Genomic DNA, 22,163 nt, shown 5'->3' on the forward strand with positions numbered 1-22,163 from the left:
GTGAGAGACAGAAACACGATGGATGTAAATATAAGAACACCTCTGGATGACTTCAACAAATAAAAAAGATTTACGTATCAGGTCAGCATAAATCTATTAGAATTAAGAATGACATCAAAATAAAATATGAACTTTTATCATCAGTTTGTTGGTTGTTGCTTTGATCATTTTCACCCACTAGAGGCTCCAGCTGGTCAACAGTCCACACATCGTTTCCTCCATGAAAAGTCCAGATACTCGTGTAAAAACAGACTCTGGTAAAAGTAGAAGTACTGATTCAGCTTGTTTACTCCAGTAAAGTAATAGATTACAGGCTCTGACATGTACTCAGAGTATCAGAGTAAAAAGTCTCCCTCTGAAGGACATTTGTGCTCAAATCTAACTGAAGCTCACGTCATATTAATAGAACTCAAAGACTATTAAAGTTAAAGGTAGAATCAGTAGGATTTGTCCCAGCTGTTCCTGAACGCACCACAAAGACAGTTGATTGTTGAGTCTCATTCCCAGGACGTCAAATAGACACATGTTGGGTTGGTAAAGCGTCCCGAGCAGCAACAAAGAGAGAAAATCAGAAACTCTCTGCAGATACGAGACACTAACACGCCTTTTCTCCACATTCCAGTCTCCCTCTCTGTCTGTTTACGCCTTCTTACGGCTTTTACGTCTTTGTCTCGTCTCGCTGCGTCTGCCGTGCGTGATGTGCTCTGATGTTCTGAACACAATAAAGTTCTGATGTTGGGTCCAGCTCTGGACAACAAAGAGTGCTACATCCTGTCTCCTCGTCTCCTGTTCAGGAGTCAGTGTGAAGACCTGGAACATTTACCTGATAGACGACGGTCTGGAGGAAAACCACGAGACCTTCACCGTCACCCTGAAAAACCCCAAAAACGCTGTGCTGGGACAGAGAACGTCCGCCAGCGTCGAGATCATCGACCCCAGAGGAGGTAAAAGAAATACCAGCTTTGTGAAGTTCGACACACGTGTCTGTCTGTATACGGTCAGTAATCATAACGGTTGGATCAGGACGGGTTGAGGTGTATTTATGTACATGTTTTATGTTCTGTCAGAGAGTGTTCTGAGAGGAGAGAAACTGTTTTGTCTGAGCTCTCAGTCGTGGATTTGGTTTTCTTTCTGTAGTTACTTTCTGCCATAAAATATTTACATATTACCAAAAAAGATAAGTTCCCTCTCTGCTCTGTGTCAGGAAGGTGTGATCCAGACGACCTGACGGTGGACGAGGACGAGAGGCGATTCCCAGCTCCTCCTCCTCATTATCCTCCTCGCCTCCCTGACCCTCCCAGACCGGAGGAGGAGGAGGACCCGGTCACCGACATCGAGGCGGAGCTGGTGTGGGAGAACCAGCCTCACCCTCCCAGAGGAGACGTCCCAAACCGACGACCCTTCCTGGACTACGGAGACGGGGACCCACAGGACCAGGCGGCCCACAGCTACAGCCAGGTCCACTACAGGCAGCTGCCTGGGACCAGCACCGGGAGCAGCACCGGGACCAGCACCGGGACCAGCACCGGGAGCTCTGGACACAGGGTCAGACATGGTGGACTAAAGGTGAGTAAATCTTTTACTGATTAAAGGAGAATTCCAGATAATTTAATGTATCTGTGATGTTTCCTCAGATAGAGCTCAGTGTTTATAGGTATATAATGTGTATTAAACAATTCTATTTTGATGTCCAAAGTCGTATCGAACCACGTTTCAGATAAAACCCCCAAAACAACCAATAAACAGCTACAGAGCGTCTTGATCTTCAGCTCTTCATCTCATTTACATGTTGTGTTACAGACCAGCAGAGATCAAGACCTCATTTAATTAGCCTGCATGTTGATTTGTTTTAATGTGTTTTAATGTGTTAATTACTTCAGTGTGAATCTAAAAACTGATATTTGAGTCTCTCCTTCCTGCTGATGTTCAGGTGCGTCTGTCAGGAGAGAGGAGGGCTGAGGAGAAGGTCTGGACGGTGAGATAATAAACATTTTATTCTCACAGATTTCTCATTCATTACAATGATGTCAGACTTTTCCTTTTACTTAAAGGAACAGTTCACACCAAAAACAGTATATTCAGTCATGATCCTCCTCCATCAGTTCCACAGTCTGACTCCTCTCCGGCTGGAGGAGCTGAAGCCGGGAGACGTCGGGTGGAGTCGCTCGCCTCACAGTCGCCTCCTGCAGGAGCTCCCCGTCGACGATCCTCCTCAGATGGATCATCCAGAACCCCGACACCACCCGGAGCTACGCCAACGCAAGGTGCACACACACAAACACACACACACACACACACACACACACACACACACACACACCAATCCCTTCAGCTTTCACCTCCTCAACAAACATGTGTTATTATTGTTTTTTCATCATAAAGCCGCTCCAGTCAGATAATTCTCAAACATCTTGTCTTTATCACTTGTAGAGTGTTTCATACAAACTCTCAGCTGCATTAAGGAGCTCATCAACACATCAAACTATTAAACTACAGACATGAAGACAGTAAACTAAAGTCTCAAACGTCCCAGACTGACTCCTTTATGATTAAAGTATGCCTGGTTTGAATGCTCAGAGGTCGGAGGTGTTGTGGTTTGGACAGCCGGATGTTTCTGTTGTGATAATTCTCTCGTTGCCTCCTCAGACGGGGAAGTCGGTGAGCAGCTCGTGTGCTGACGGATGGACTCACTACAGGAGACGCTGCTACATCGTCAGCTCGTCTGTGGCGAGCTGGGCCAGCGCCGAGAGGACCTGCTCGCTGCTGTAAACAAGAACACACACTTTTATTTTATTAGGACTTTGTCCCACATTCACTGCAACTCATTTTCATATTTTTTTAATCATTTCTGTTGGTTATGATATTTTTTACCCATAAGTTAACAAGAACAATAATGGAAAATTATCTTAATGATTATTAGTCTTCCAGTGTGGGACTTTGTGGCGTCTAGTGGTGAAGTTGCAGATTGCAACCAACCCTACTCTACAGCAGCCACTCAAACTGTAAAAAACAAGGAAGTGTGAAAGGCGACAAAACACAACATTTCTTAACTTGAACAGGAACAAAAGTTTCAGCCTAATTTTAATGAACTTAAATTACAGAAAAACTGGCTAAAATGATTGTTCCTGTCCAGTAGGGCTGAGTGATGTGGCCTTATCATAATATTACAATATTTTTAGGCTATATTCTTTTATTTCTGACCAAATTCTCGGCTTGTCAATAAAAATGCAAAGAACTGTGTAAAGAAAAGGGAAACTGTCATATAACCAACCAGCTTCAAAGACGCGAAAAGAGGAAGAAGAACCAAATACTTCAATATTGTGACAGTATATTGACAGTATTGTGGGATGATTGTTGGTACTCTGATAAAATCTGAACATAATGAGATTTCTGATCAATAATCATCAGTAATGTGGAGATAATGAGTCGCTGTGTAAAGACAATCAGAACAAGTAGAACAGTGATGTCACTGATGACATCACCATGTAAACATCTAACATGTTTAGACTCATTCTGCCCATATAATACTGTGTGTGTGTGTGTGTGTGTGTGTGTGTGTGTGTGTCAGGTTTAACAGCAGTCTGACGAGCGTGCGGTCCAGACGAGACATGACCTGGCTGTGGAAGTTTGCAGGGAGGAAGCCATTTTGGATCGGTGAGTGTCTGAACACCTGAGTGACAGGTGAACTACAAAAAACTGTCAAATCATTTTTACATTTAAAAAATCTAGATAATCCTGAGCCTCAGGACCGCTCATACCATCAGGTTTATTTTTATGCAGCACGTATGAATGATTTAAGAGAGTTTGGCCTCTGACAGAACACCTGACAGGTGTAACATCACCTGCTGTAGACCGGAACATCATCCCGTCTAATATCACATGACATCGTCTGTTTCCAGTTTCTTAAATGTGAGGATTTGGTGCTTTTCTTTGTCACTTATGACAGTAAATAAAGAGTCTTCTGGTTTTGGACGGTTTGGATCCATCTCCTTTGGGCTCTGGGAAATTGTGATGAGCTCGTTTCATGATATTCTGACATTTTATAGACTAAAAAATTAACTGATGAATCATGAAAATCACTCTCAGATTGATCACAATGAAAATTATCGTTATTATTATCGTGATAATCGTCTTAATCGAACCGCGACCTGATCACTGATCAGATTCCAGGCCGCTGACTCTCCTCCATGTTCCTCAGGTCTGTCTGGAGGTCCGGGTCGCTGGATGTGGGCCGACGGTCGCTCAGTGTCGTTCTCCAGACTGAGGGGGGCGCCGCAGGGCCGCAGTGACTCCGATGTGGGCTTGGACTGCGTGCTGGTTGAAAACCCTCGAAGCTGGATCTCTGCGAGCTGCTCCCCTGAAACTCAGCACACATTCATCTGTTCGTCTCCGGCTCACACTCACTGAGAGACACTCAGAGTATTTACAGCTGCAGGTCATCACGACCTCCGTGAACATGTTCAGATCATATTTAATGATACGCAACCATGCTGCTCTGTACATTAGTTTTCATATTTTTGTCATAATAAAGATCGCTGCACAAACTGACAAACGTGTCTATAAATTCAGATTTAGTTCGAAATTTTACTCATTTTTATTTATCAGCATCCCGACTGAAACATTACAAACTGGCATCGTTCAGGAAGCAGGTGATTAAAACTGCCAAGAACTTCACTGACGTCCATCTGCTGAGCATCAGGCAGGTCCAGCGTCTGCACAGAGACAACAGGTGTTGTTTCATTGTGTTGTAGGATCATAAATTAATCACTCTCCATCAATTCTGAACCTGGAGGAATGTAACTAAGTACAAGTAGTCAGTTAAACACAAATGTGATGTACCTGTACTTCACTTGAGGTTTATCTTTTCACAACCCTTTTTACGTCCTCTACTTCTGCTCCACTATATCACACAACATATTAAGAATTTATAAAATGTTTTGTCATAAATTAAACTATAAAATATTTTATACAAATACAGCTGAAACAATTAGTAAATTGTGTTAATAAATCATTTTTCCTGTAAAATCATTGTCTGGTTGCAGCTTCTCAGCTGGTTTCAGAAGTGCTGCTTTTTATTTAAATTATTTAAATGTATTTGTTTAGGTTTGGACTACACAAATGTTGTGAATGTGTGTCTTTGGACTCATCATCACCACATTTCTCAATGTTTTCACTAGATGTCAGAGTGAGGCTTTCCCTTGTTTTTCTGGTTACATAATATTTAACAAACAGTTCTCTGTAGGAAACATTTTTGTAATGTTGTCAAACGCTTGAAATAACAACCGCAGCACATCAGTGACGAAAACAAGCAGTTTTATTGGATGTGACTTTAATGTGGTCATTGGATTATGTTGCAGCCATGACTTCCATCCAAAACTTTTGGTCAGTACGAATGATTTATACACCAAAACATAAATATATGATCTAGGGCTCAGGTTTAAAGATACTGGAATTCCCCTTTAACAGAGAAAATAATCAGCAGGTTAATCCAGGATAAAAATAATCATTAGTTAGAGACCCGTACAAAATAGGTCAAAATGACTAATAGTTCAGTGACATTTCTTATAGGAGGGGAACCATTCGATTAGGACAATATTCCAATATTTTTTTAAATATTAATATATATATTTTTTGAATGTTTGTTTTTTATGTATTTGTTTGTTTGCAGTGACTGAAATAATATTAATAATTTATTCTATTGTTATATACTTGGACTCAATGGACCAATCAGAATCCTCCCTCTGATAGTATCTAGGTAAATCTCTCTCTGGCAGGAAATCAAAGGCCTTAAATAGACGTGTGCATGGATTTAAAATTGACAGTTGTCCTAGCCAATCATATTTTGTGTAGTTGTGGGAGGGATAGCTCGCGGGCATTTGCGATTATTCATTGGATGAGCCTCCTGCGACCCGCGAAAAATTCAAAGTTGACGTGAGCGAGCCAGAAGGAAAAAGACAACAGTACGAAACAAACGATTTGAACCGCAGGAAGTGTTTGGAGTTAAACTTTGTAAAGAAGACTGTGTGGCTGGAAGAACTAAATCCGGTTTTAAAGACTGTCCTTTCAAGGAAAAACTACATTTATCCAGAAAAGTCGACCATTAGCAAGAGCGAGCAGAGATATTCAGCTAACGGCTAACAGCAGGGCCGTTAGGCTAACATTCTGTATAGCTAACGGGCGCTAACGAGCTGTAGCATTCCTCTGTTTGGATTCTAATGAACTAACAAGAAGAAAAAGACAGAATACAGACTGGCCTGTTAAAGTTACTCTTGACTTCAGTCTCAGAGGACAAAGAATTCCTCAGAGACTTGCAGTTAAAGCAATCGTCCATGGATCACAGGATGGACGTCTGTCAGAGTGATCTTCATTTGGTGAGTGACATTACAATGTTTTAAATAATCGTTTGGTTTCTCTATGTTATTGAATGATTGATCAGTAACTAGAAGCTGGACTGTATGGATGGCAGGTATCTTTAAGATTTAAATATGGTTCTTGCTCTGGAGCAGATGAATCAGTGCATTTTGTTTTACTTGAGCACAAACAGAGGGAGGGACAAAATTATACAGGTGAAACTCGAAAAATTTGATTATCGCGCAAAAGTTCATTTATTTCAGTAATTTAACTTAAAAGTTGAAACTAATATATAGGCTAGACTCATTACATTAGTTATCATTTTGATGATTATGGCTCACAGTTTATGAAAACCCCAATCTTTTGTAAACATCCTTTGTTGTGTAAAAACAGTCAATCATAAGATAATCATGGATCATAAACAAGGTTAAATTGATACAAATCTTGATTGTTTAACAAATGAAATAAGTTTGTTATTGAGGCTGCTGGCGGGGTGCTGCTGGTGTGAGGTTGTGAGCTGTTTGTAATTCTTTGGTTACAGTTGTCATCATGTCAGTTTCTCTCGTCTCCTCTGGGGCGGGTTTGCAGGTCAGGGAGAAGCCTTGCTGCAGGTTTACCACCTGGTTCTACTCACTGTCACTTGTTGAAGCCATGACAAAAGGATGGAAATGTACACGGTTGGACTGGCAGAAGCAAATAAACTTTTATTTACATAAATCACAACAAACTACATTAACTACGGGATTGAGAGGGTCTACCAGTGGGTCAGTAGTGTGAGTGAGTGGATGTGTGGTGTTGTGTGGTACCAAATAAAGGGATATGTAACCACGGGCCATGGCAGAGACAGATTTTGCTGTTGTGTCCCACATTATGCCAAATTCAAATACATAGAGGTAAGGTTGTCAGTAGGCAAAGTTATTCTATAAAAGCCCAACAATCAGCAGAGGGCAGCACAACACCACATACACATCTGATTACTCCTGCAAGACTGCTCTGATCCTGGAGTAAGGAATATAAAAAAATTATGATAATACTAAAATTAGGATTGATTATGATATGATGTTGGTCACAAGTTTTGTTCATTTATCTCAGAGCTTAAAGAAGAAACTACTTTTAATTATTTAATTAATGTATATTATATATAATACGATTACCAGCAGATATATAGTGGAATGTTATTTTCACCATCAGTGTTGTGATTTTATGAAAATAACAGCTTATCCTGTTTCATCGTCCATCATCTTGTTTTAATATAGCCAGATACAATTATCTCAGCGCCTGGTCATATTATAACTTTTGATCATTAACATTATTACCATACATATGTCACGATATAAAAACTTACACTGAAAGTCTCTACTGCGTTTTGGTGAAAATACAGGCATACTGGTCCTGTGCTATTCTTTTTGTGTTGAAGTTTAACAAGTTTATTCTTCTTCTTTCAATAAGTTTACTTGCTTCACTGTAAACAGCATAAGTGAGGCTAAAAGGCTCTTAACTTATAATGAGAAAATGAAGAATTTCTGTTGAATTACCTCATGAATGAAACTAATTTAGACTGTTTACAGATTTCAGGCGCTTAAAAAAATCATTAAAGTGGATTTAACACAGCTCACAGAAATACACAGGTTTACACTACACACTGTAAAGATGTAACACTACGAATGTCAACTGAGTCAATGTTACAGTTGTTAAATAATACTAACAACAAAAATAGGACATCTTTTAAATTGCATATTTTACGATACATGTATTTAGAGCTGACAAACTACTTAATATGTTAAATCATGTCCTCATAGAAAACTTGATGTCAAAGAAAATCTAATTTTTCACACAAGAGCAGCTGATCATCACATTGTTTCATCTTTACTCTTGTTCGTTTATAATTAACAATAAACTGTGACATCAAACAAAAAATACAGAATTATTGAGTGGTAGATCTGTGTTTTTTAGCTGGGACTGAGTCTCTCTGTCTTTAAGAAAATGAGCCATACTCTATCTTTACTACCTGTTTTTTGATATTTGTACCAGCAGATAAATACAGTTTGGTGAATCCGCATCAGACAACAGCAAAAACAAAACAACAAAATTGGATAAGAAATGTCTGTTTTTAAATACAAAAAAGAAATATCACAAAGTATTTTTTAAATATGTACAGTACAATCAGGACAGAGGACGCAATAAAGAGGCGGTCCTGTCTGCTCATGAACACACAGAGAGCATAAAATGTTTTGTCACCGCTGCACATTCACGTGGTGATGTGGAGAGGAGAGAGGGGATTGCTAACAGCAAAACTGACGACCATGCTCACAGCAGCTTAAATCGTTTTAATATACAGTACTTGTACTTGCATATTGATAAATTACAAAGTTTAGTATATATGTGACATCTGCATAAAACAAAACAATAAACCCTGACAATGAATAATATATGTTTATGGAAGATGAAATTATATGAAAACAATATAAAACATACACAGCCAGAGCTATAGGACTCTCATTTAACCTTGTAATTTGTCTTAGTATCATTTGCTCATGTGTTTTTTATGAAGTGTATTTGAAATTCCACACCTATTTTCATGCTGTACAGTTCAACAGCTGTATTGTGATATGTGTGCTTCCAGATAAATAAACATGACACAGTTCAGTGGCTGTAGCTCAGTGGGTAGAGCTGGTTGACTGGTGATCAGAAGAACGCTAGTTTGAATCCCGGCTCCTCGGGGCGGGACTGAGCTCCATGTCGAAGTATCCTTGAGCAAGATACTGAACCCCAAAGTTGCTCCTTGTGAAGGCAGCCACTGCCATCAGGGTCCTGCAATGAGCTGGCGACTCATCCAGGTTGTACCCTGGCCTACGCCCATAAAGTTAAACTGGATTTGGCCGCAACCCCTTAGGGGGGAAAAAAGCGGCAACTTCCCGCAACCCTCACGGATAAGCGGAAAGAAAACGGAACGGAACAGTTCAGTGATTGTGCCACATCTGCAACAACAAAAAACTCAAAGTGGATAACAAAAGATGAAAAAAGAATGTTAAAACATACGGGACTGTCATTTAACCCTGCAATCTATTTTGGTTGTCATTTGCTTGTCTTTTTATGAGGTGTATTTGAAATTCCACACCTATTTGTCAAGCTGTACAGTTCTGTGTCTCATTGCTTGTGTTGCTCTCATTTGTACAGTTAGCTACCCTAGTTCTCATACTGGATATCATAAGCGAGCGGCCCATTAATGGCAAAACCAAGGTAGAAAGAAACCTTCTCTGTGCTACAGCCGCGTTGTATGTCATGAATACGAGCAGGAAGCACAGGGATTTTCATTTTCTGATGAATGGCAAACATCTGTCCTTGCTCAGTGATTCCACTGACTTGATGAAGGCGCCTTGTGATTTCCTTTTCCTTGAATATGTGTCCATTCCGCCACAGTTGTGCCAAGTCACCACGAGGCATTTTAGGCAGAAAATGTTCGTCTAGTTTCCGTTTAGAAACAAGCCTCTGAAGCCCCTCTCCTTTTCCCAAGTAAAAGTAGGCAATAGTGCTCCTCCTTGGAAACCTTTTTGACAGATATTTGCGGGATGACTTTCGATTTGCTGTCACATAGGTCACAATTTCTGTGTTTTCCTCAGTTGGACTTGGCCAGAGTAACAGCAGAGCCAGGTAGTATGGGTCTGGGAAGGGATACCCAGGTCCTACTTCTTGCAGAGTTTTTGATAGTAGAGTACAGAGTTCACTGTGACTCTTTACAGCTTTAGATTTGGGTTTCAAGAGGTAAAGAACTGTGTTGGACAAAATGTAATTGATTGTTTCCCTTGTCTTTTGTTTTTTGTCGATAAATTGTTGTTGTTTTTGCAGAAACTCATAGCACTCTGTGATCTTCTCAGTCTCTTCGGCAGGTTTGTCCAAATGCTGAAGAATCCCTGCAAATGTGCCTGCTTGATTCTTCTCAAGAAACAATCTTTTCTCTCCAATGTCGATTTTCTGTTTGAGATTAGGAGTGTTTTGTCTTTCTCTTGTCATTTCCTCTGGTTCAGTGCAAAAAAGATCTACATACTTCTTAAAAAGATCACAGGAGGTCCGGTGATTCTTTGAATCATATTCAGAATCGTTTGCTTTTATATGAGTAAAGTAATCGTCAAGAATTTCAAATGTTTCTTTTACTTCAGTTTTCAAACTAACCAGAAACTGTTCATGGTCTTTGATGATCTCCACGTATCTGTTGTTGATCTCATTGTTCTCTTTGTACACGCTGGTGATTGGGATTGCTTTTTTCAGAAAACTCTGCAAGTACCTCTTCTTCATTGGATCACTTTCCTCAAAAAATGGCAAGCTGGCCAATATTTCAAAAACCAGGAAAGCAATTTCCAGCACACCCACATAGCCAAAAACATTATATGACTTCCTGGGATAGTCATCGGACTCATCATCAGCAGTGTCATCCTTAGGTTCATCCTCTGTGTTTGCCAGCTCCTGAGCCCTTTTAAAGGCTGTGATAGCCTTGTGGGCTATTTGGATGTTTGTGTTTAAATCCTCTGGATTGTGAGATGTCTCCTGCTTTTCTCTTTGGTTGTTAGACTTTAAGTTGCTTTTGTGAATCTGCCCAATTGTGTCAGATGTGTATGGGTTTTCCTTGATCTTCTTGGCCTTCTCAGCCCATTTCACCGCCTCTGGAAAGTCACGCTCATTGATGTACAAGTATCTGGCCAGCGCCTGAGGAATGGATGCACTTGTCACAAACCTGGATAATGCTTTCACAAAGATTTCTTGGACCATTTGTCTTCCTTGCTGGTCGTGGATTTTGTTTATGAGAGAAGAAAATGGTTCTCTGGCTTTTCTCTAACCTTTCTAGACATGCAGATGCTATGGAGTGGTGAAGGATTCGGATTCCTTTGTAGTCTCCCCATTCTTCAACTGTGTCTATGATGAGAAAGTTTGAGTATGGCTTCATTCTGTCCATCAGATTCTCCTCTTTCCAGCGAATCACTTTTATTCCCAAGAAATCTTCACAGAGTGAGAGAGAAATGTCAGATGCTGCCACATAGGTGTTAAGTAATGCGAGAAAAGCAAACAGTCGGTCCGTCTTTGAGCTGAAATCAAAGTTCTCCAGTGTGTTACGAGCAAAATCCTCAATGTATTTTTGGTCAAAATTGCTCTTCATGATCATGAAGCTGTAGAAGTTTTCAGGCTTGTCATGAGTTTCCTGGAGCTCTGTGAGTTTCTTTTCAAACTCCTTCTGTTCCTCTTGTGTCAGTGAGGCGGTGATGTATTGACTCTGCATTGAATTGTGCTTTCTGTATTGCTTTTGCGGGCTATGGCAACGAACACAGTAAAGAATGATGACTTTGCTATTTTGGGCATCATCCACATTGCTTAAGCCATCATCAGTAGCTGCTCTTTGGATGCAGTTCACAAGATCTTGAGGATTCTCGCTTTTGAATCATCGACTAACAGCAAAACTGGAGTTGGTTTATCACTTTCAAGTGTCATGAGCCTTCTGACTTGACTGGCAACTTCTGTCTTTGGCAGCTTGTTGTCCTTCAGCACAGCACATCTGAACTCTCGTCGGAGATCCCACATCACATGCATGGCTAAGGTGGTACCGCCACAGCCTGGATGGTGATAAAGATTGAGCAGATCACACATGTTTTTTGAATCCCTCAACTGAGACCTGATCATCTTCTTCAATTTTTCGTACTTCTCCCGCTTGACGAATGGCTTCTCTTTGTCTTTGTCAGAGAAGTAGAAGTTCCACCATTTGACTTTGCCTCCTCTGTAGAATTCCTTCTCAACTTTGATTCTGAAGTCGTGAAACTCTGGACTTTCTTCAACATACATTTTTTCACACAGATTGAGACACAAAATATCCAGAGCAGTCATGAAATCCTCATCCTTCTGTTTCAGGTCAACAGCGCTGGAACCAGAAGAGGGCAGCAACCTTCCAGATGACTGACTGAATGGCCCCAGTGCCATGATGGTACCATTGATCTCACTTAGGGTCAGGTCATTGATGGATAGATGGTCAATGTCATATTCACACTTTTCTTGTATCAGCTCCCTCCATTTGGAATATGTGCTCTGAGATGCACAAATGGTGATGATGTTTTCCTCTTCAGTGTGCTTTATGAAAGACCTGTAGGTGTCAAATATTGGGTCTTTCTCATTTTCCACAGGGGAAAGTAAGAGGAATATGATGAGACTTCTTCCACAAAGAAGAACTTCTGGGTTGCAAATGAATGAAACCAACTGCTCTACATCTTTGCAAGATTTTCTTAGCCAGTTCTTATAGTCCAACACATTGTTTGCGTCACCGTCAAGGTCATGTCTGCCATTGCAGAACACCCAGCTGGTCTGTTTGTAGAGGTTCAGGTTCTTTATCACTGAGTCAGTCTGTCCTTGATATTGTGTTGGGCTATGCAGATTAGCCACTCTTGACTCTCTGTATGAATGGCAGAGTCCACCTGGCTTACCTGAGTCAGGGTCAAAGTCTAACACAGAGAACAGTTTCATCTTACTCAGAAACTGGAGATACTGCACTTGTTCTGGACAGCTCTTATTTACAACAACAACAAATCTGTTATAGTTGTCCAATGAGTTCCCACCACAAGTTAACAAATTCTTTAGTTTGTCACCCTGGTTGGCTTCTTTCTTCAAAACTTCTTTTGAAAGACACTGCTGCTGTTGTTGACCTGTATAAACAGTAAAAAAAAAAGGTTCATTATTAATAAGGAAAAAACACCTCAACTGAACTTTAAAAGGTTGTGGCTTTTGTAGTTCTTTATTTTTCTTAATGTTATTAAATTCCAATAAAATGTGGAAAAAAATGTGAAGGTCAAGTTGAAGCAAAACTCTCGGCAAAATGCAACCTAGGGTCTTTTTGTGAATGTATATGAGTCAAACATTCGTTTAAAAGCATAATTACGACGAAAGCGACACTTTTAAGATTTACTTAAAAGTGTATCACCAGGGTCTCTACACATGAACACGAGCATTGAGAACATTGTTTGTGTACACAGAGTTTACTAAAAAGAAGGTTTTTGAACAACTCACGTTAGCAGTAGCTTGTTCCACTAGCTGCCGTCATAGCAGCTGAGAAGTATCAATCTCAGAATGTGATGTAACCTGGAGGACAGTTAAGGTGGAACGCTCCTAAAACTTAACACTCCACTGAAAATGATTTTGACCCGAAAACTTGAAAATACAGTCAATTTGGTGGCACTTTCTTATGCTTTTAAACTGAAGTTTGACTCTGGTACATTCACAAAAAGACCCTAGGTTGCATTTTGGCTGGAGTTTTGCTTTAATGCAAATTCACTATTTATATAAATATTTGCATCGGTTGTCTTACCCATCTTCTTTTCCAGTTTATGAGCCAGAAGACACTGATGGATTACTTTTAGAATATCTATTGTGACTTGTAAAGCCTCGCTCCCATAGTGGCCAGTCATTAACTTAGCAGTGTCCATGGTGTCCTTTTTTTCCAGTTTACCCCAAGGAATGGGTTTATGTGTGGATTTGTAATAGTCTGCTAAGTGGAAATGAAATCTTTTTTTGTCTTCACTCGAAAGGTCTTCCAGGGTTTCCTGGATGGTAATATTGATCTTGGGGTTTTCTGGTTGGCCTTTGGTCTGCAGGAAGAAACAGAAACAAACTTTACTGTAAACTTTACTCTTAAATTACTGCCTGGATTTGGATACGTTTATTCATTCATCTAACAATACAATTACATTTTTGGTTTTATTCATGATTTTACTATTTTGCAGCATTCTAAACAATATTGAATAAACCATGTGGTATAAAACAACATTGCAATTTACCACAACTGTTTCTTTTCTTCTGGCCCCCAAGTTCTGTGGCTTTGACCTCTGAACTTCCTTCGTCTCAGAAACTTTCTTGAATGTCTCTTGAGCCTTTTCATTTTCCACTATTACCTCTGTTTTTGATTCAGTTTTGTTACATGATTCTGTGCATGCTGTGCCCTGAGCCAGACTCTGTTCAGGTTGGGTGGGTTTGGGTGCTTCTTCTTTGTCTGAGCTGGTGGGAAGGATGGGTTGCAGTGTCGGCTCTGGTTTCTCATTTAACCGTCCCAGTTCTATCAGAATCTTCTTAGCAGGACCCTTTTTCACTTCCAGATCCAGCAAGTCCTGCTCCTTGAAGCAAACCAGGCAGTCTCCAGACACATCTTCCTCTAGGAGCCGTTCTGCATATTTGTTGTATATGTTCACATGTTGCAGTAACCACTGGCTCACCTGCTCTTTGGACCAGTTCTCTACATATTCTGGGAACTGTGATTCATGTCGTGATCCTTCTTTTAGACCTTTCAGGTAAGATGTGATTTTGACAGCAGGACCGTGTTTTAATCGCAAGTCCAGTATGTCTTTCTTTTCAAAATCAACCAGAATGTCTCCTGACACTTCTTCTTCACAGAATATATCAGCACAAGTCTTATTAACTTTGACCTCTGTCATCAGCCACCGGTGGACATCCTCCGTGGTCCATGTTTCAACTGGAGGTGGTGACTTTTTTGTTGAACATCTCATTTTGGATCAACTAAAAAGGAAAGTGAGTTCATTAAAAGATGACAGTGAAAGGAACAGTAAATGCATTACATTTAGAAAAGATGATGTGAAAAGCGTGTGTGTGTACATAGTTGTACCTATAAAATGCTGTTCAGTCTAACTGAAATAAAAAATGCCTTTCAAATCATTTGATATGATTTCCATGGTCGTATTGTGATCACATTATCAATATATGCCAAACATTTTCCAAATTATCAATGTCTTGACTTTACAGCACAATCTAGTTATTAGAGCCCGACCGATTTATTTGCAGGCCGATATTATTGGACGATATTAGGCATTTTCCAAACTATCGGTATCAGCATTTATAATGGCCGATAAATGAATATTTAAAAAATTTAGCAAAAACAAACAAAAAAAGTCAACCATGTTATGAGTGTTGGCGTTGTCGACCAGCGCGCACTCTACAACAGGTTGAGTCTATGCCACCTGATTGAGGTGCAGGACGGCCAGTCTGAGATCTGTTCTTGAACAGGTCATGCGTCATGGGTCACGGGTCATCAAGCATATGCAAACGCGCTACTTAAAAACACAAGCAAGCTAAGTGTTGTGTATAAAAGGGACGCTGGATGAGAAGTTTATGCACACAACTCTGTTTACTTTCTACAAAACGAAATTGAACCATTTCAGACAAAAACAGCTGCATACTGAACATGCAGCAAGGCGTTACCAAATGAACAAAGATTAATTCGTCCTGAACGGACATAACACTAAGTGACCTGGTTAGCAGCCTCAATTGATATCAACAAAAGAAGGGACATTAAAAAAGAACTATGTGCATCACTGCTGTCAATTTTTATGTGCAGCACCAAGGGTTACATTACTCTCTCAATATCTGTTATGCATTGTGTCATATATATAAATATAATTTCATATAAATAAATAGATGTTTAGTATTTTTTATGTAGGTAGATCATTTTGACTTGGTCATTTTGAAAGTAGCTTGCAAGCTAAAGAAGTGTGGGCACCCCTGCTCTACAACGTCCCTGTTGGCAACACTCGTGTTTACAACGCCACAAACCCTATAATATATTCAGATGTTCCTATGTTCCGTTGTGACAATAAAACAAACAAGTTTATTTTTAAACTGCATTATCATATTATTTCAGTGAGGACTCATAAATAACTTTATAAATTAATATATATATTGGAATATCGGATTTTTAAATCACCAAATACTTGTATTGGTATCGGCCTTAAATATCCTTTATTGATCGGGTTCTACTAGTAATGTTGCCTCCCTATATACAAAACAAACACGTGTAAGCTTACGTAAGCGAATTCATTTCAACCAATAATGTTATACCACCCTACCATGCGATTTTGATAAAAATCACAGCACAACGGGGAGTGTCTCTCCTGCCAGCTGTTGATGGCAACATCAGATTGGGGCCGATTCTGCGCATTTTGGTGCTCAAGGCAGGATTAGGATGTGGGGCCTCTAAATTGCAACTTTTCTTATCACCATTGCATGCAGTACACCCCTCTAGTACAACAATGAAATTAAAAATATATTTATGGTTGTTGTTGTTGTTTTAATTCCTCATTTAAGTGTTATCCTTGGGTATTTCAGCCCTTTTGATCAGTTTGTTCAGCCTGTTGTGACCTTCTTTGCTGTCACATGCTGGGGCAGTGGGCTGAAGGTCGCAGATAACAACAGACTGAACAAACTGATCAGGAGGGCCGGTGATGTCGTGGGGGAGGAGCTGGACACTCTAACGACTGTGGCAGAGAGGAGGATGCTGTCCAAGCTTCATTCCATCTTGGATGATGTCACACACCCTCTTTATGACACACTGGCCCAGCAGATGAGCACATTCAGTGGAAGACTCCTCTCACCCAGATGCACCACTGAGCGCCACAGGAAATCATTCCTACCTGTGGTCATTAAACTGTATAACGCCTCCCTAAGAGAGTCAGACACCCCTCTTTCTGTAACCTGACTCAAACATGGACAGTCATTTCTTTTTTGTACTTCTTGCACAGTATTTAACTGTATATTTGATCTTTTATATGTGTGTGTGTGTGTGTGTGTAGATAGATAGATAGATAGATAGATAGATATCTATATATATATATATATATATATATATTTCTATATATATAGATATATATAGATATAAATATATAGATATATATATATATATATATGGAAATATAGATAGATAGATAGATAGATAGAGATATGATATTTTTTTTATATATATATGTTTATATTTATATTTTGCTCTCAATAGATGTTGCTTGTATAATATATGTTATTTGTATATCTGGAGCTTGTAACAAGAATAATTTACCCCTGAGGTTATTGAAGTATTTCTGATTCTGAGTCTGATTTCGTCTGTGTCCTCCTGTTCGTGCTGGAATGATTGACTCATAGACTTTCAGGGAGCAGCTTTGGTTGGGACATTTAGTTGTCAGATTTGGGATTTTATGTTTTTTTTTTTTATTTTTTTTTTTTTTTATTTGTGTAATTTTTAGTTGCATTTACAACATACCTGACCATGATTATAACTAATTAACATCAGGCCCAAGTTTAACACTTCAGTTAGTTAGAAAGCACAAATTGAATTGTGGACCCACTCAGATGACCATCTGTTGGTCCTGGGACTAACTACATAGAAACTCTACCAACATCACTGGATGTAAGTAAATCAACTACAGCAACAGAAACAACAAAGCCTGTGTTGCAGGTTACTAAAGTAACAAACAAACATGGAGTAAACATATTTCAGATGTCTGGCAGTCACCATCTGTCAACACTGATTAGACCATTGTTAGTCATACTGGAAAGCAGACGCCAGGTTTATTACTATGTGTTTGGACCCATTTGTTCAGGTGAGAGAAACTCGGAGTCTGATCCAGGAAATGAACATTGTAAAACAAGAGCAAAACACATTGGAGCAATTAAAAAGCTGAGAGCTGATGAAAGGACATCATATAGATCATTTGGTAGTTGGCCTGATGAATAATTTACATTTAAACATCACATTAAAAATCTCATCACAAAGTGGCAGAAAATAATTCTTGTCCAGAAACAGATGCAGCTTTCCTTTGAACTGTAGGTGAAGTGTAGTAGAGGAAGTAGAGGAAGTCCTTACCAGTCCGAAATTATTAGCATATAATTTACAATCTGCTTCCACCCTCAAACCTTTACACTCAGTTTATGACACTCCTGATGACACTCACCATGACAAAGTTGTTCCTCTGTGGCTCAGAGACGTAATAAACACGTCTTTTAATCTGGATGTCCCTTAGTGGACATTCACCAAATTAGAATAGGATTTTGGATTATTACAGAAAATAGTCTGTTTTATACACAAGTTTATGATGCTTCATAAATTCTGTTCATCAAGATGATCTTCACAGATGAACACCACTTTGTGATTTGAATCATAAATTACATCTCTAAAACAACTGTTAGGCTTTGAAATGAGGAAGCCGGAAGTGTTAAAACTGCTAACTGAGTCCTGTGTTTTAGGACTCCAGTTCTCCATTATGACGGAGTAGTGAGTGGATGAGTCTCTGTGTTCACTGTGATGACATTTAATGTACTGTAACTGCATATTTTAGTACAACTTGACATCATTGCAAATGAGGGAAACTGTTCACTTTAATCAAACAGTTAGTCATCAAGTGAATCTCTTACCTTCTGAAGTTCTGTATTCCTCCTCGGTCTGGATTTCACCCTCTGACATCTCTCCTGAACATGAGGAGTGGGATGTTTATCTGCACAGCTGCTATTTACTAGAGATTGCTGTAATAAGTACGTCTCTATGCAGAGAAAATGATTCCATGCTGTCTTCATCTGATCGCTGAGACCTGGAAGTGAAACTCAAGCCTGCCCCGACCACATCACTGCTTATGACCACATCACTGCTCATGACCACAGTTTTAAAGCATATTCACGCCCTCCCACAGATCAAGTTCAAGTGTAATTAAGTCAGATCTGTATGCAGTCATTGTCCCTCTCCTCCTCTCTGCCATATTGTCATTGTTTGCCTTCGGGCAGTTCTGAGCTCCTCTACCACACTTTAGTAAAGGCAACAATTACGTCAACGCATATTCTTCTTAACGCCATAAATTTTATGAAGCAAGCACGTACATGATTATGACCCTCGGCCCGCCCAATAGTTTGATGAATCAGGAAGAGGTGCAGCAGTAACTTTGATGATGTGCAAGCAGAAAAAAACCTCCTTGAGCAGAAATGGATGAAGAAAATGGTCTTTTGAAAGACGAGTTCAGCTTCAAAGACTTGTGGGGGAACAAAGTTATTTGCATTACTGTCGATGTGAATTGTATAACTTATTAATAATTAATGTAGTGAGAAGGATTTTGAATTCAGTTCCAAAGATGGAGCAGTGTAGTGAAATATGCAACTGTACAACTAGCTTGTAACAGATTCTGTTCAGGCTCACATTTATACATTTACGCTCATTTTAGAATCAGCCCTTCACAAGTTACTGTAAATTCTAAAATCAGGTTGTATGTGGGTCATAAAAAGTCTTGAGGATTTATTTCAGTTTCCTTGAAAAAGTGTGATTGTTGAGACAGTAGACGGCACAATGTCTTATTTACATTAATGTATGAACTGCTCGCGTCACGATGTCCTAGAGGCTTCTTGTTGGCAGCTCACAGCCTTTATAGTTCAGTATTTATGACATTAAATGAAACATTTAATGTGTTGAAATGACATCTTCATGCAGACCAGACATCACCGTCATGATGGTGTGAATACCTTTACACTAATCTAATGAACTGACTGTGTGAGGCATTTAAAAAACACATGACAACTATTTATTATTTTATTATCATTTAAAGACAGAATAATTAAACAAAACTGAACTCTTAACTGAAACATTTTAATTAAGGTGTTTTTAATAGTCATTTAAATGCAAATAGAAGTAATTCAGATTATTGTGGTGGCACTCTGAGCCTCCAACCTACTGCAGTACATTCTGAGTTAAAACAGGTCACAGTCGTGTATCACTGGCCACCAGATAAACTGTTAGTCCGTACATTTAATGCTTCATATACATCCTCCATTAGTACAGTATGAACATGTATATGTAATAAATAAAAACATAGCAGTTGTTTTTTCAGTGATACTGGCTGAAGTGATGTTAAAATGATAGTTCTGCCCTTCTTGTTGTCGTTCGTAACGTATTTTAAACCAGAGCCCTGAGTCATCGTGCTGCATTCACTTCACCTGGGAATAATCAGACAATTCAATTCAGAGCTAAAAGCAACAAGGAAACAATCTGACTCAGTTAAATCCATCAAGACACAAAGATTGTTTTTTCTTTACTTTGGTTGCTTCTGTTCAGCATTTTCACAGTAACAACGAACATATTACTCCTTTCACTGTTTCCTCTGATATTTAGTCCAGTACAGAAATGATGTACGTTATTTGGATGAATGGAACATTATTTTTAATTCTTAGCAGTGTAAATCCTGCATCAGTCAGAAGCTGAGACGCCTGTATTCATCAAGTGTCTCAGAGCAGCTAGTCAGTCCAAACGGAGAGCTAGCGGACCAACTTCCTGTGCAGAGCAGCAGGAAATGCCTGTGACTTTCTCAGCATAAAACAAGGTTCTCGTTACTTCACAGCTAAAGGGAACGTGTAGCTGTGTACAGAAATTATTTGGTTGTTTCAATCGTTGGTTTCTACATATATCACATTTGCACTCACAGCTTCACAGGAAGTGACTTTTCCTCCGTTTTACGGGTCTAACCACAGTGATCACTGTGTTGGTCACAGTCGGTACAGTCAATACTGTACTTGAACGCATCTGGGGCCTCATTTACAAACAGACTTGCTATCAGTTCTGCAGACAACTATGTATGAGTAAAACTGTCTTATCTCTATGAAGACAGTGTACTGCATGCAATGGCAGGACATTCTCCTGCCAGGTCTGTAGGGTAACTGCAGGTGTGACTGTGGTGAACTTTGAGCTTTATGAACACAGTGCAACAACAAGACACACAGCTGCAGTTCTTTGTCAACCAACTATTTAGTCCAATGAATAATACGAGTTGCATGGCTTCAGTCTCCTCTACCATCACTCTGATCTCACCATCCAAAGTCTGATTTTGTCTTTTGGTCCGTCACTGACTAAACCTTTATTCACCTGCATTATATGAGGAAGTCACAAGGCAGGTGTTGAGATTAAGTTGATTAGAGATTTATGGATCACAGGTGCTAAAGTCACAAACGGGATTCTTAGAACAAAGTTGTTTTTTTTGTTCATCATCTTTTGTGAATTCCAACGTAAGCACAAAGTTTAAAATGATCAAGATTAAGTTCAAGTGTTAATCTAAGAATTGTTTTATAAATGAGGCCCCTGTACTGAAGCTGTTGCTCTGCTCTAGATACTCAGGCTGCCCACTGGAAACCTCCCACCATTCATGCAAATCATTTGTTCACAAATTTTTTTATAATCACTGGTGAAGGAGCCATGATGACATATTTATGTCAGCTGACCCGTAAGTTAGCTTGGCCCTGGTTCCCTCTGTGGGCTTTTAACATTTTGGATTAGTGCAAAAAATAATAGTCGAACGTAAGTTAAGGATCCTTCCACGTTTTGTTCATTAAGATGATACATTTCTAGATGTAAAAAGCAAATGTTAGGCTACAAACAAATGTGTGACTTCAACATCACCACCACCACGCTTCCTACTACACTATAGTATACACGCTGCAATTAAACAACTTTTAGATTGATCAGATTCTGGTAGATATTAATATTTTGTAACTAAAGTGGGCCTGTAAAGATGGACTAGTGAGGAGATGAGTCTCCATTTTCACTGTGATGACGTTTAAAGTCCTCAACAACCTCTGTAGTCTCATTTAGAGAACTGTTAGCAGCCGCTAACTGTTTTCAACACATGAAGAGATTTATAATTCACAAATGCTGAGAAATTTTATGTTGAAGAACAAAGCATGGAAATCAGTTAAGCTTGTGTTTAACAGAGACCTCGTTTCAGACATCTAACTAAAGTCCTTCTGACTTTTAGACGATGGAACAGGAAGTGGAAAAATGCTAATTTATGTTCAGGTTTTAGGACTCATTCCTGCGGCACTATTGTTTCCCTGTATTTCCCACCACAGGGTGACATCCATCCATCCATCCATTTTCATCCGCTTATCCGGGGCCGGGTCGCGGGGGCAGCTGCCTGAGCAGGGACACCCAGACTTCCCTCTCCCCGGATACTGCCTCCAGCTCTTCCGGGAGGACCCCAAGG

The 22,163-nt window shown here is 39.6% G+C and overlaps 1 protein-coding gene, 1 long non-coding RNA gene and 1 pseudogene across 2 annotated transcripts in view; 2 read left to right on the forward strand and 1 right to left on the reverse strand.

The window, feature by feature from the left end:
• Window positions 1-4,548, forward strand: part of frem1b (Fras1 related extracellular matrix 1b) — a 37,721-nt gene extending 33,173 nt beyond the window's left edge. Inside the window, exons 31-37 of the mRNA XM_030434365.1 lie at window positions 795-944; window positions 1,205-1,566; window positions 1,931-1,975; window positions 2,103-2,264; window positions 2,647-2,765; window positions 3,569-3,654; window positions 4,199-4,548. Of these exons, the coding sequence (XP_030290225.1) occupies window positions 795-944; window positions 1,205-1,566; window positions 1,931-1,975; window positions 2,103-2,264; window positions 2,647-2,765; window positions 3,569-3,654; window positions 4,199-4,407 (1,133 nt within the window). The 3' untranslated portion in view covers window positions 4,408-4,548. The remainder of the gene's footprint in view (window positions 1-794; window positions 945-1,204; window positions 1,567-1,930; window positions 1,976-2,102; window positions 2,265-2,646; window positions 2,766-3,568; window positions 3,655-4,198) is intronic.
• Window positions 4,549-5,919: 1,371 nt separating this feature from the next.
• LOC115591333 (uncharacterized) lies at window positions 5,920-7,091 on the forward strand. Its single transcript, XR_003985938.1, has 2 exons — window positions 5,920-6,371; window positions 6,940-7,091. It is a non-coding gene; the product is annotated as an uncharacterized LOC115591333 (long non-coding RNA).
• Window positions 7,092-9,303: 2,212 nt separating this feature from the next.
• LOC115591497 (sterile alpha motif domain-containing protein 9-like) lies at window positions 9,304-18,750 on the reverse strand (annotated as a pseudogene).
• Window positions 18,751-22,163: the final 3,413 nt, after the last annotated feature.

This window comes from Sparus aurata, chromosome 11, assembly GCF_900880675.1.
Source record: "Sparus aurata chromosome 11, fSpaAur1.1, whole genome shotgun sequence".
Lineage (NCBI taxonomy): Eukaryota > Metazoa > Chordata > Actinopteri > Spariformes > Sparidae > Sparus > Sparus aurata.